This window comes from Taudactylus pleione, unplaced genomic scaffold (assembly GCF_031769625.1).
Source record: "Taudactylus pleione unplaced genomic scaffold, aTauple2 ptg000016l, whole genome shotgun sequence".
In the NCBI taxonomy this organism is placed as follows: domain Eukaryota; kingdom Metazoa; phylum Chordata; class Amphibia; order Anura; family Myobatrachidae; genus Taudactylus; species Taudactylus pleione.
In genome coordinates, this window is record NW_028284418.1 from 12,452,226 (window position 1) to 12,466,056 (window position 13,831).

General features: G+C 40.0%; 1 protein-coding gene across 1 annotated transcript in view; it reads left to right on the plus strand.

Moving 5' to 3' along the window:
- Positions 1 to 13,831, plus strand: part of TTYH2 (tweety family member 2) — a 135,807-nt gene that overhangs the window by 95,707 nt on the left and 26,269 nt on the right. Inside the window, exon 6 of the mRNA XM_088474603.1 lies at positions 8,628 to 8,700. Within this exon, the coding sequence (XP_088330729.1) occupies positions 8,628 to 8,700 (73 nt within the window). The remainder of the gene's footprint in view (positions 1 to 8,627; positions 8,701 to 13,831) is intronic.

Here is a 13,831-nt window from a genome sequence, read left to right on the forward strand (position 1 = left end):
TCTCACTGGATAGATTTGGATGAAAACTTCACAGAGTGGTAACATTTGATCCCAGAAGACATACTAGGGGGGGTTGAGGTCCCGGTCGGACCTCCTGTTGGTGTACGCTGGGCAAAACTTTGACCCGGGGAGCCTATTCTGGGGCCTCCACTGGATGGATTAGGACAGTGTTGGCTAACCTTGACACTCCAGCTGTTGTGGAACTATATATCCCAGCATGCCCTGCCACAGTTTTAGCATGCCCTAATAGCAAAACTGTAGCAGTGCATGCTGGGTTATGTAGTTCCATAACAGCTGGAGTGTCAAGGTTAGCCAACACTGGATTAGGACAACACATAAAACTTAATAACTTGAAGATTTAAACCCGGGCAACGCCAGGTGTACTTTTGCTTGTTAACTTTAAATAAAAATAACAATGCAAATTAGATATTTCTTAAATATTAATTTCATTAGGGTGTACTTGGTAAGCTGCAAGCTAATCAGATGTATGAGATGTGTGCCTGCCTTTCCTCATAAAACACCATTTTACAAATTGTCCTTAAGTACATATTGTGTGTAATTTTATCACTAAAATGAGTGAACCATCATCTGAATAAGCCCGTGAACCTTGTGAATGCTTCCTGTTATTTACTATTATTCAGTCATCCTTCAGCAGAACTGTCAAAGTTAATGGGTTCCCAACTTCTTATCTGATCAACAACAATTCCATTTGGGAAAAAAATAAAAGATTAATGAAAACAGTCCCCAAAGCAATACTTTTATTACCAGTGAGATAACATTGCTGTTAATTTGCTATTAGCACTTACAGCTGCACCAATAGCCATTTGTTCTAGATGTAAACATATAACACGGGTACGAGGATAATACTTCTAACATTTTATTTTTTCATGCTTTACATTTACCTCACAAACATGGACTGTAAAAAAGACAGTAATACGTAATAAAACATGACTCCATGATTATTCTACTGGCCACTGGCTAGATGTTACGGCAACCCCAGGATTATCAGTTACTTGTCCCCGTTAAATTCCATAGGCATTTTGTATGCGGTGTGTACCCAGCCCTTTCGCCTGTGGGGCACCAATAGAAAACACTCCATTTGACCCCTTTGCATTCATCATGCAGCATCTAAAGGTTACCACCACAACCAGCCATAAGCAGATGATATGGGGTCGCCAATAGGTTTCATATCAATACCCTTTTACAGGATTTTACAGTGTTAAAAAAATGGTAGTAAACATATGCTTTATAACAACAGTATGTAACCAATAATAATTTGAAATATGTATACCCAAGGTCTGACGTATGTATCAGGTGTTATACATGGCAACCAATCAACAAGAAGGTTTCTTTACTGTAGTGCAGTTTCGACCATGTAAATGCATTGCTGCTTGGTTGCTTCGAGTTAATTTCAGTTTCTAGACCTGGACAACTTCTACATACTGTAGCTTTTTGCCATTATGTGAATTTTAAAATTGGATATGTCATTGGCCCTTCTCAATTGGAGCTGACATGCAAATATGAAAAACAATCTCAACATAAGGGCAGAGCTTCATTGACATTTTAATTGTTCAAGAACCTCTCAGACATGTTTGTTGGGGAGATTAGGTGTTGCAGAAGGCCTGCATTGTGCCTGTTTACCCTTATTTACCACTGTCTTCCTGACTAAATTAGCATTGGCTTGAATAATTGATATGAAAGGTCTATAGTGATATAGTAGCCCGGTAACTAATATAAAACACAGAGCCTATGGCATGGTTTGTAGAGTACCATACTATTGTATCAGAACCTGCTGGCCAGGTATACAATGTAGAACTCAGTCCGTTAAAACTAAGTGTATGACAGGCATTGCTAAAGAACCACATTTCTCATGGCCAAATACAAGATACAGAGTTCAGTCACTACTGGCCCTAGTGTACAATACTGTGCTTTTCCCCCTGTGACCCAGTCTATAATCAAGCACAGTCACTGGTGGGTAAGTATATAATACAGAGCCCAGTCTTTGGAGGGCAAGAATATAATATGGTACCCAGTCTTTGGTGGGCAAGAATATAATGCGGAGCCCAGTCTTTGGTGGGCAAGAATATAATGCAGAGCCCAGTCTTTGGTGGGCAAGAATATAATACGGAGCCCAGTCTTTGGTGGGCAATTATATAATACTGATCTCAGTCCTTGGCACGTAGTGTACAATACAGAGCTATGGAATAATTAAACCGAATCCTCTTTCTGCCCCTGTACTTTGCCTGACCTGGAGTCCTATCCATCGCCGGGACGCACTGTTCATCTTGGATGGATTGTATGTCGCAAGTTCTGACGTCTGTCAGAGATGACCAACACAGCCTGGGCCTCGCCTCGCCTCTCTAGTAAAGCTTGGCATGTTGTGAATAAGTGATGCGCAGTATACTCACACTCCTTGTAAAAATGTAAAACTAAAAATAGACTATATAACTGCAGAACACTGTATATTGTGAAAGTAAACAACAAAATGGTTCCCTTATCCCAGTGACTAATTATATACGTCCAGTGGTAGGGCGTAAAAAAAGACCTTCCAACATAAATCATTTTACTCATTATGTAATATGCCTTATTCCTAAGCTTCCCACTTGACTTTCCTATTAGTTACCTCAGCTGAATTAGTTGTACAGAATAGGTTGTTCTTAAATATCAGTTAATTTTTCTGGCTTGTGTTACTGTAATAGAGAAGCATTGCATGCACGTTTGAGTATGCCACTGTTTTACAACAAATCAACCACAGGGTCTTAAAGTGAGCATACACTCATTACCTTAACAAATTTCTATGGAGTGATACTATGGAGTGACACATCGCTCTCCAGTCCCCACTCTTTAATGTGCTGGTGTTCTTCATGCTGACTTGTAAAAGCTTGTAACTGCTACTAAACGGTAGCTGCATTGTCAAATGGGGATGTAGTTTATATCCTGGCTGTCAGGATGGTGTCGCTCAGAAGTATGGTATCAGAGTGTTCCTTGTGAAATAGTTTTTTTTAATAAGTGATGAGCATTAATCATGGGAAAACAGTAATCTTGGGAATTCAGACACTTTCTATAGAACAAGTGCGTTTTTTTTTTGGTTCCGTTTTAAAGCAGATACCAGCTTTGTAAAATGTGAACATAAAATTGATATAGAATTTGTCACATATAGCTCAGAGCTACAGAGATGTTCACCAGCACAAGAGACATATCCTGGTTACCCAGTGTCCAAATGAGCCTTCATGGTTGTTTCCACTTACACAGGCTCAGGTTCACACGTACAAATATGGAAACAGCCAGATATAAATATGTATTGGCTGTTTGTTACTTGGGAGGTACGGTTGTCCTGTTCACCGGCACGAGAGTCTGGATAATAGGATTACATTATTCTGCTAGTTGTTGGGTGTGTTGTGGCAGACTATAGGTGCGACAAATATTATTTAGTTTTACCTCTAATCATATTTACAAAGACACATATCTAAATATAGATGTTTAAGCCAGTTAAAGCGTCATTTCTTGAGTGAGCTTGCTCTGTAATGTATTGTAGTTAAGTAATTGCATTGGATAGGCCAGCAGTATATGATGATAATTGCCTTGTTATAGAGGCATTCTGAAAGCCATGTATGCCTGTGAGAAAGGGGAATAAGTAATCAGACAAGGAGATAAAGGGATAGATATTTTCCATCTGCTCACAGCAAGCCTCTGGGAATCTCTGATTACAGGTTTCTGTGTCTCTTTGCCTCCGCCTCTCACTGGTGCACCCATTGATTTTAGATAGTCTTGTTTGGGATGTAGAGTGAGAACCATAGAGGAGAGAGTAACTAAGTGCAAAGGAGCCAGAGATCTGCAGTGCACATGAATAATACAGCAGAGGCAGAGGAATAGGACAGGTCTGCGGATGCTGGACTCAGACCTCAGAGATAAGATAGGACTCCACTAGACCAGAGTCAGATTAGGACCCCATGGGAGCTAGGTATTATAGTGGTCCCCTGCATACCTCTCTGATATGTGAATGACAAAATATCTTTCCCCAACACATTTCCACCAAGATACTCCCTTTAATGTGGTGGTGTTCTTTATGCTGACTTGTAAAAAAGTCTGTCAGAGCTACCAATTGGTAGATGCATTGTTGAAAGTAATGCAGCTAGGCAAGAATTGCTATAACATTACTACGCACAGGGGCATAATAAAAGCATTGATAAAGACATTGAAGCAGGAGTTCTCATTTAAAGATTTCAACATTGAAAGTGTTTTCTCATATATTTGAGGGTCTGGCTAATCAGTGAAGAACATTGAACAAGGACATATTTTAACTTCCTATAGATCAAAAAGTAGATAGCTATCCTGTTGTCCTATTTACAGTTCTCTATAAATGGCCCAACATTGTTTTTCCTTGTTACTTCTTGGATTCACCATTATGACATCACACACAGTGCTATTTGTCAGCAGGAACAAGCTGGAACTCCGTTCCTGAACCTCTCATTAACTATGACGTAATGTCCTGTGCCAAAATGTATTTTCCATAAGATTAATTTTATTTTAATGTCCCTTTTGAGAGCCTTCTTTTCCAAATACTATATTTATGTGTGTGAAAAAAATAAAAATAAAATATATATATATATATATTTATTTATTTATTAAGGATACTGCCTTTGAACCTCTATATACCCCTGCCTATACCTTCTAATATCCTTCCTATAAACCTCTAAGGATGACGCTAATTTGCGTACGCAGTCATCCAGTAGATAAAGACTCCAGACCTAGAAAATGTGGTTCCAAAGCATAAAGTATTATTCAAGTAAAAGTACAGCAGTTACACGCTATGATCCACATATAATCTTAGCGCAAAGAGATTATACAGACCCAAGTACAATTATACATACGCAGCGCACTCTGGTTCAGATGTTAGGCATCAGCAAGAAATCTTTCGTCAATCAGCATTCAGCACAAAGACTAGGAACCCAGGGTCAGAGCACACATATTTATACCCCCCAGAAATAAACAACACAATAGAGAAGTTTGTTGCTAATACCATTGGTCCTAAAGGAGAGGGCATATGTTACAAGGCATTTAACAGGTTGATTCAAATAAACACAACCCAGCCTCTAACAACTGGGGGTCTCTGGTTTCCTGCCTTATGCAACATCCTAACAGTTGTTCATATAATGTACATTTTGTTGCTTGAAGTCTCTGCGGTCTATACGTTGAGAATGCATGATGAGATCTCCACACCGATGGTACCGGAATACTGTTGAGAGTACGCATCAGTACAATACCAATCACTGCTTACTTATCATGTATAAAACCTTAGTTACCAAATAATCTTTATTTCACAGAATGAACAAACTTACCGTATATACTCGAGAATAAGTCGACCCGAATATAAGCCGAGGTACCTACTTTTACCCCCAAAAAATGGGAAAACTTACTGACTCGAGTATAAGCCTAGTGTGGGAAATGGCAGCAGCTGGTAGTGCCCCAAGTAGTAATTCCCCCTGGATGTGCCCCCAGTAGTAATCCCTCCTGGTAGTGCCCCCAGTGGTAATCCCCCCTTTCAGTGCCTCCAGTAGTAATCCCCCCCTGGTAGTACCCCCAGTAGTAATCCCCCCTTTTAGTGCCCCATTTAGTAATCCCCCACTGGTAGTGCCCCCTGTAGTAATCCTCCCCTTGTAGTTCCCCCAGTGGTAATCCCCCCCTTTTAGTGCCCCCTGTAGTAATCGCCCCCTGGTAGTGCCCCCTGTAGTCATCGCCCCCTGGTAGTGCCCCCTGTAGTCCCCCCCCCCCTAGTAGAGAGAGACGTGAAAAGAATAAAAAAAAAATAAACACTTACCTTAAACTCCCGCTCCTGGTCCCGCCGCTGTCCGCTCCTCCGGCCGCTTCGCATGGGAGAGACGTCGTCATGACGACGTGTCTCCCATCACCCACTGCGGGAACCGGAAGATGGCTCCCGCAGTGGGAGCAGCAGCAGCTGAGAGTCTGACAGACTCTCAGCGGCTGCTGATTACACCAAACACGCAGCTGCCGGCTCCGGCGGCTGTGTGTTTGGCAGTGTGTAGCGCTGACCGAACTCCGTCCGGTCAGCGCTACACTTGACTCGAGTATAAGCCGAGGGGGTACTTTTTCAGCACATTTTTTGTGCTGAAAAACTCGGCTTATACTTGAGTATATACGGTAAATCTTATACTTTAAAGCAGGGGTTCCCAACCACATTCCTCAAGGCACACTAACAGTCCAGGTTTTAAGGATAGCCATACTTGAGCACAAGTGTGTTAATTAGTTCTGCAGTTATTTTGATTTAACCACCTGTGCTCAAGCATGGATATAACTAAAACCTGGACTGTTAGTGTGCCTTGAGGACCGAGGTTGGGAAACACTGCTTTAAAGCTTATTAAACCTTTTATGTGAATATGTAATGTGTAAGTATGCGAGGTGTGATGTAAAGACGCTAGTTAACTTGGGGCAGATGCGTGCGCATGAAGCTAATAAACAGCGTTTTCATACAGGATCTTATGCATTCGCTAATATGCGATTAGTTAACAGCGCAATTGTGCGTATTAATGTGTGTATGAGAAATGGTGCACTTAAATCTCACTTAAACTAAGTGAACACCTACCAGTGTGGAATGCTGAGCCTTATAGTTCCATGACCTGCTCATGCCCCAGTAGCCCCCACCCTTTTCAGGCTCCAAAATACTGGTCTTTGTTCTCCCAGGGCCTGTGTGGATGCAAATTAGCACAGCTACAAGACCCAAACCTCAGATAACACTCTTGGCTTTGAAGGTATTTTCTTGTAGGAAGCCTGCTAATGTAAGGTGCTACAAACGACCCTCTTGCTGTATTTGAGCAGGGCCACCTGGAGTGAGAGCAGACGTTATGTCCATGAAGCTTGTCTACACAGGCTAGTTGTCACGTGGCCATTTGCTCTGTTTAGCTAATGCAATCCAATTTTGACATACTGTACAGCCATTTTTGAAATATATCCTTTAGGGGAATTATAATAATATACACTTTATCCAGAGCACCCAAACTACGTAAAGTCATGAAATGGGCTTTTGATGAATCGCCGTAACTTATGACGATGGTCACAGATGCAATCGCATGATGCTAATAGTAATACCGCCACATGTACTAAAGTGTGAATTTATCTAAAATGGCGCTTAGGCAGCCATTCGCAAAATGGCATCTTGCGATCTCATTTCCAAGATGGCGTCTTGCGGCCAGTCGCAAGATGGTGTCGCTGCGATTCAATTTTAAACTGATCTTGTCTCAGCCAATAATCCAGCTTCGACTATATATATATATATATATATATATATATATATATATATATATATAATTATTAACAGGCTTAATCCACGGCACTCAATCATCTGGGGTGCCCTTGGCATGTGACCACACCATCTACATAAAGAGTATCATACAAACGTGGCACTCGCTTGGTTTTCAAACTGCAACTCCTTTAAATACGGGGAATGTTGGTTCCAAAATATTGCAACAACCTGTCAAGCCAGCCACCACTGCACGGTCATTCCCATCTGGCCAGTCCCTACACTGATTCTCAGATAAATGATCTTGGTCTGTACCTTTAGGCTCAAGCTTGCATACATTTTAACCATGACTATGGGTCCTGGCTTAAAGAGACAGGACCACACCCAGGGATATCTGTTAATAAGCACCTGGGAAAAGTAATCCTACCCACAGTTACTGAACCTAGTTTTCCAGAAAAATAGCCCTGACGACACGTGTATACATATAGTCTTCCAGGCAGCTAGCATTCAGTACACTTCCTGCGCCCGCCGCAGGAGCTCCGTCCTTTGTGATTCCAACAGTGGCAGGCTGTTCCCTCTATCTGCACAGGCACCTGCATTCTGCTAGCGGGTCCAGCGTACCACGTGTTCTGACTCTGTTGCACAGGGAGTATGGGTGCAGCCATGTTCTGCTGTATCAGCTGACAGCAGCATAGCCAATGGAGAAATTAGAGAAACGAAGTATCACACATAGGTGGCTGGCCTCATGGAAGAAGCCAGCCACTGGGAAGCACAGCAAATGTAGGGCTGGCAATGCTCAAACCAGAGCCAAGGTCTTTCATAGCCCACCATCTTCCTACATCTCATATTTTGTGCCCCGCTCAGACTGAGGAAGGGCCTTTCTGTATTATTGGGAAAACAAGGGTTTGGGTAAACCAGGTGGCTCAGGTGGACCCTAGGTTACCTAGCTGGTAAACTAGCCCTGCATTGGATCTTCGCTGCTGGTCTTCTGCCGTCGGGATTTGGTATTTCATACCGATCCCCATTAGACTTCACTAGAACCATGCATTGATCAGTTCTGTACTGTATGCAGAGTTTATTTGGAGCTGTAGAAGAAATATGTAATATCCTCATGTTTAGCACTGTGACTTCATTGTAGTCACTGCCCTCTACAGGAAGCACTTAGTCACCATCTTTATCTCTTCTGACAGGTAGAATCTGCAAAATCTGAACATTTACATTGACAAGAAACTACCCTATATTTAAAAATACAGAACAAAGCATTTGACACTATTATCCCTTTAAGAAGGGAGCATATAGTAAGAAATTACAGCAGAGTATAATTGATTTTTGTTAGCTTATGTGGTTACTCACTATTGGTGTTTTATTTCAGGATGCTGAGTTTCGGGCTGATGACTGTATTATTAAGCTGGACATCTCTGGCACTTGATACATCCTCTGCTGTGGTAAGTTTGCCCCCTATATACACTAGGTAAACAATCATTGATTAGTTCTATAAACCATTCAGTCTGTCTCTCTAAACACAGCTACATAAAAAGAACACACTTATTTCTGCTTTTACTATAAAATAGGGCAGTGTGATCAAACGGTCCGTATATTCCCTAGAAACCAATCGGACGTTTGCTTCCATTTTCTAATCAACACTTTGTCACTAATTGATATCTGTAACTATAAAACTGATATTTTGTTATGGGTAATGGGAAATTTCTGAACATAACACAATTTTATTTAAGTAAGGCTCATTGTGTCTACGCAGCCTAAACCATTCAACATTCTCACAGTGTAGCAAAAGTCGTTACTTTAAATGTCAGTGTAATATTTTTCTGAGACCCCAAAAGAAGCCTTTCTGGTACCACACAGCAATATGGATAATATACAGTATGTGCTAATGAGGGGATCCCAAAACAGAATGTGGTGACCTCATTAACAGATTAGACTTAAGGTGCCTACACACTTGGCGATGTGCTTACGATGTACGATTTCCCTTGAACTCTCCCCCGATAGCTCCCCAGCAGTCCTACACACGATTTGGAGTAAAAAAATGTCCAATCTGACTTAAGATCTATCGTGCATCCAGTGCATTGTGTCCCAGATTGGCAAATCAGCCCTACAGCACGGCAGATCTGAAGATGCGATGTGCGACCAGTGGGGAAGCACAGCGCATCGCGATCGCGAGCGGGGACTCCGATTGGGGCATTTTTTACACGATCTGTCGTTCCAATGTGTCGGAATCAGCCAGATCATGTAAAAAATCTGCAAGTGTGTAGGCACCTTAACAAATTAAAATAGTACATAGCACAGACCGTTTTTTCATTAGGGACACATATGTCTGCAAGATAGGCAATCATTCATACATTATGGTTTTCTTTGGCAGAAACTGTTACGCAAACCTGTCTAAGGCTTTATACTATGGTGCTATTTTTCTGGATGTCACTGTTAAAATATTACACTAGATGTAAATATTTGGGTTTGGACATATAGTAATTCAAAGAATGATTCCACCCAAGGCCGAAAATTCAGTTCTTGGTGTATACGGGCCAAAATGTTCAGTGCACTCACCAGACACTCTTACTCCGGCTTCTGTATACTCCCACGGTCAACTAAGAAGCATGCACAGTATGTAAATACTACACACGAGTACTGCTCTCTCTGTTACCTGCCAGCCCCTGTTTGCTGTAGAATGCTAACATGGAGCAGGTGGACAGCCATGGCTACAATCATGTAACATGTCTCTCCCAGGGTAACGTGGGATTGTTAGGTTGATGCCGGCTATTCATGTACTGTATGTTCTTAGAAAGCTCAGCTGCTTGTCAGTCCACTCCTCACCGAGGAACCCTTTACACTAACATCATTTCTGAGTGCTGTGTCTCATTACAGGGTGTTAAAGGATCAAGGTCTTTGTGTAGGAGATTCACTTTGTCTTCTCTGGGGTATTGTGACCAGATTAGCAAGTGTCCATTTATTTCCTCTAATTCACTTAGTACTATGATGATATTTTCTAGATGACAGTGTTGGGATAAGACTCCCTTTCCTGTTGTAATATATAATTGTGACTGCACATACTTGTGTGATTACTATTCTCATTATCAAAATGATTTATGTAACAAAAACAATTTCCATGGGTCTGGCCCATGCCAGTGGGAGTCAGCTTACCCCTTTTGTTTTTTCTTCTGTCTTTATTTTGTAAAATGTGTACTGTTTGCATTTTTCAAAATTGAGTTGAAACATGTTATCTATCCTTACTTTATAAAAATGAGATTACAAAAAATATGAATCAATTTCCACACAATGAGATATTACATATAAAACAGATAAAACTTGCACATTCGTAGTTCACTTGGCTGTCCCCAATTGGCAGAATGCCCCCTTTTCTTACTCAAAATAATCAAAATTTTTTGTCATTCTTTCATCTCCCACCTCAATTACTGCAACCTCCTCTAGTTTGACCATCCCTTCCCACATTAGATTGTATTTGCCTTCATAAGCACAGTGCTTGTTACTGATTGTTTTCCTGTCTGCTTTTATTATGTCTACCATGTGTGTCCTTAGTTCATGCATGTTTCTTCACTGTCCTAAGGCACGGGGGCAATCTGGTACCTTACAAATGAACGAGAATAATAATAATGCGTTTTGTGGTGTGCTTTGCTAATGACCTCCACAGATGGAAAAGACGCTGCTCATAAAAGTTGCACTATTTAAGGGTGTTTAAAAATTTCATCAAATGATTGTATCTGTACCCAACACATGGATGGATACATTTAAAAGATCCAATTGTTTGCAGGTCTAGCAAAATGACCAGATCTTCTGTGAGACCCTCTACATATTGATTGACGACACATAGTCCATGTCGACATTTGGTTGTCTACATATTTTACCTGTTAACATTATGGTGTCTATATATTTTGTCTATATTTTGAATGTGTAAATAATGTACCAAACCCATCAGTCAGCGCAGTCTCCGATAACAGAGTACACAAACAGATTGCTGTCAGTGGCTGATCATTTTTCCAACCGGAAGGATAAACAGCCGTTTGAATTATTCTGATCATTGGTAGTTGATAGAAGCATACGTATTGCCAATGTTATTCATATTATTCTGATCATTGGTAGTTGATAGAAGCATACGTATTGCCAATGTTATTCATATTATTCTGATCATTGGTAGTTGATAGAAGCATACGTATTGCCAATGTTATTCATATTTTTCTGATCATTGGTAGTTGATAGAAGCATACGTATTGCCAATGTTATTCATATTATTCTGATCATTGGTAGTTGATAGAAGCATACGTATTGCCAATGTTATTCATATTATTCTGATCATTGGTAGTTGATAGAAGTATACGTATTGCCAATGTTATTCATATTATTCTGATCATTGGTAGTTGATAGAAGCATACGTATTGCCAATGTTATTCATATTATTCTGATCATTGGTAGTTGATAGAAGCATACGTATTGCCAATGTTATTCATATAAGCTGTGTAAGGTTTTTTATGACATACTGACATATTTCTGATTACAATTCTTACCAGTTTTTTTTAGTAAAGAAGCATTATAGCAATTGTTTATGCTCTAATAAAACCTTTTTTTTTTATAGTTTTTACTTTTATTTTGCAATTTATGACTTTCATTTAAAATAAAAAGTATATCATATCATTTCTGAATGTCAGTACATGCAGCACAACACTGCACACAAGAGACTTTTGCATTATTATGGCTGTATATCTTATGTAGCAAATCATATAGAGCCCATTTATCTTTATCAAGTCACAGAACTTTTAAAATATATAGTATGGATTTTCCACTTTAAAATAAATGTATTGCATTTTATGATAGTTCCATTTTTCACTCTGCCCCAGTAATTTCTGGGTGCAGAGATTTAGATTACCTAGGTGGAAAATTGAGAAAAGGTGAAGCTCTGAAGTGTACTCTTTTATATATAGTTAATTTAATTATTATTTTTTTTTCTCTAGTACTTTGTACTGTTCATTTACATAATTTTTTATGATTTGTTGTAATGCAATACTTATTTGAGATTATACCTTTCAATGTTTATCACTCTCGATCCTTATTTGCATTATAAAAATATGTCAGGTATTACTGTGTTTCTATTTTGTGTGCTTTGGAACTAAAAAAAAATGTATATAAAAATAAATAAATAAATGTATTGCTTGTGCTTTTCAGAGCGCATCCTCCATCTGTGTCAGTAAAGGCAAAATGATATCTGCAACTATAAAATGATAGTATCCATATTTATATCCTTCCTCTTGCACTCATGAGTATTTATGGTTCCTTGTTATCTGACTGAAGGTAGATAAAAGAGATTTACATTCAGCCCCATCTGTGGTAGGAAGTCTCTCTCATGTGCATAAGTGGATTGTGTCACCCCAGAGCCAAATATCACAAGCATTTACTTTATGAGCTAGTCATGTGTGTCATTCCCCCTGGGGAGACAGTAAGGACCATCTGGGTGGGAAACCTGGAGATGTATTGATTGCACATAAAACCTTTAGCCTGTAATACATTAGTTAGATTATCAATTAACTGATTAGGGTGCCCAGGACATTCCCAGGGTGTCACTTTGTGTCAAATGTAATTTAATACATTGGTTGTATCCCTTTTTTTTACCAACAACAGGCTGAATTGCACGGGAAAATGTGACCCACACAAATGAACAAAAATGTGGGGTAACAGGTGCATTTTTGGGTGTGGATTTTGAGATGTACCAGAGGTGGTTTAAGAGAGGAGGGGGCTTGTGTGCAGACTCAGTGGGGGATACCTTTGCTGTGTGGTGCAGTAGTCTACTGCACATGCGCAGGTCTACGGTAACATGCTTCTGATTCTTTTTTTTTTTTTTTTCCATTATAATCTCACCTTTTGTGTATTGCTCAATGTAAAAGATGTAGTCTGCCCAAGATGGCTGCCACCCATGGATCTGATGATTTTGTGGGTATTGATTACTTAGCTTCTCACTTTCTGTATTCTGCAGTTCACCAATGTGTATCATATCTTCAGGTATTGGTTATCCTACCCATTGTAATCTATGTAGTTCACCCAAGACTGCTGCCTCACCAGGTAATATTTGTGGGTAGGATGAACAATACTTGGAACTGATATTTCTGTAGGTATCTTGTTTGTTTATTGTATATTCGTACTTTCTATTTCGCCATGTGTTTGCCCCATGTATTGCTGATCCGACCTCAGCCATTGTAAACTATGTAGTGCACCCAGGATGGTTGCCTCGCATGGTAGTTTCGTGTGTGTGAGATGAACAATCCATGGAATTGATGATAGTCTATAGTAGCTTGTATCAAAGATGGCTGGCCTCCTTTTGTAATATGCTTTTTTTGCTGTAAATATACAGCGCTTTGAATCCTTTGGAGAAAGGCACTATATAAATAATAGTTTTTGTTATGGATAATATGGATGTAGTTGGAAAGAGAAGCTGGGTTGAGAGATGGTTTCTTAGGATTTCTGAGCTGAGAACATGCATAAAGGAAGATGGAAATGTGCCAGTGGATAGAAGCAGAATGAAGGCTGTCAGTGACTGCTTTGTCTATTTCTGGTCTCCCT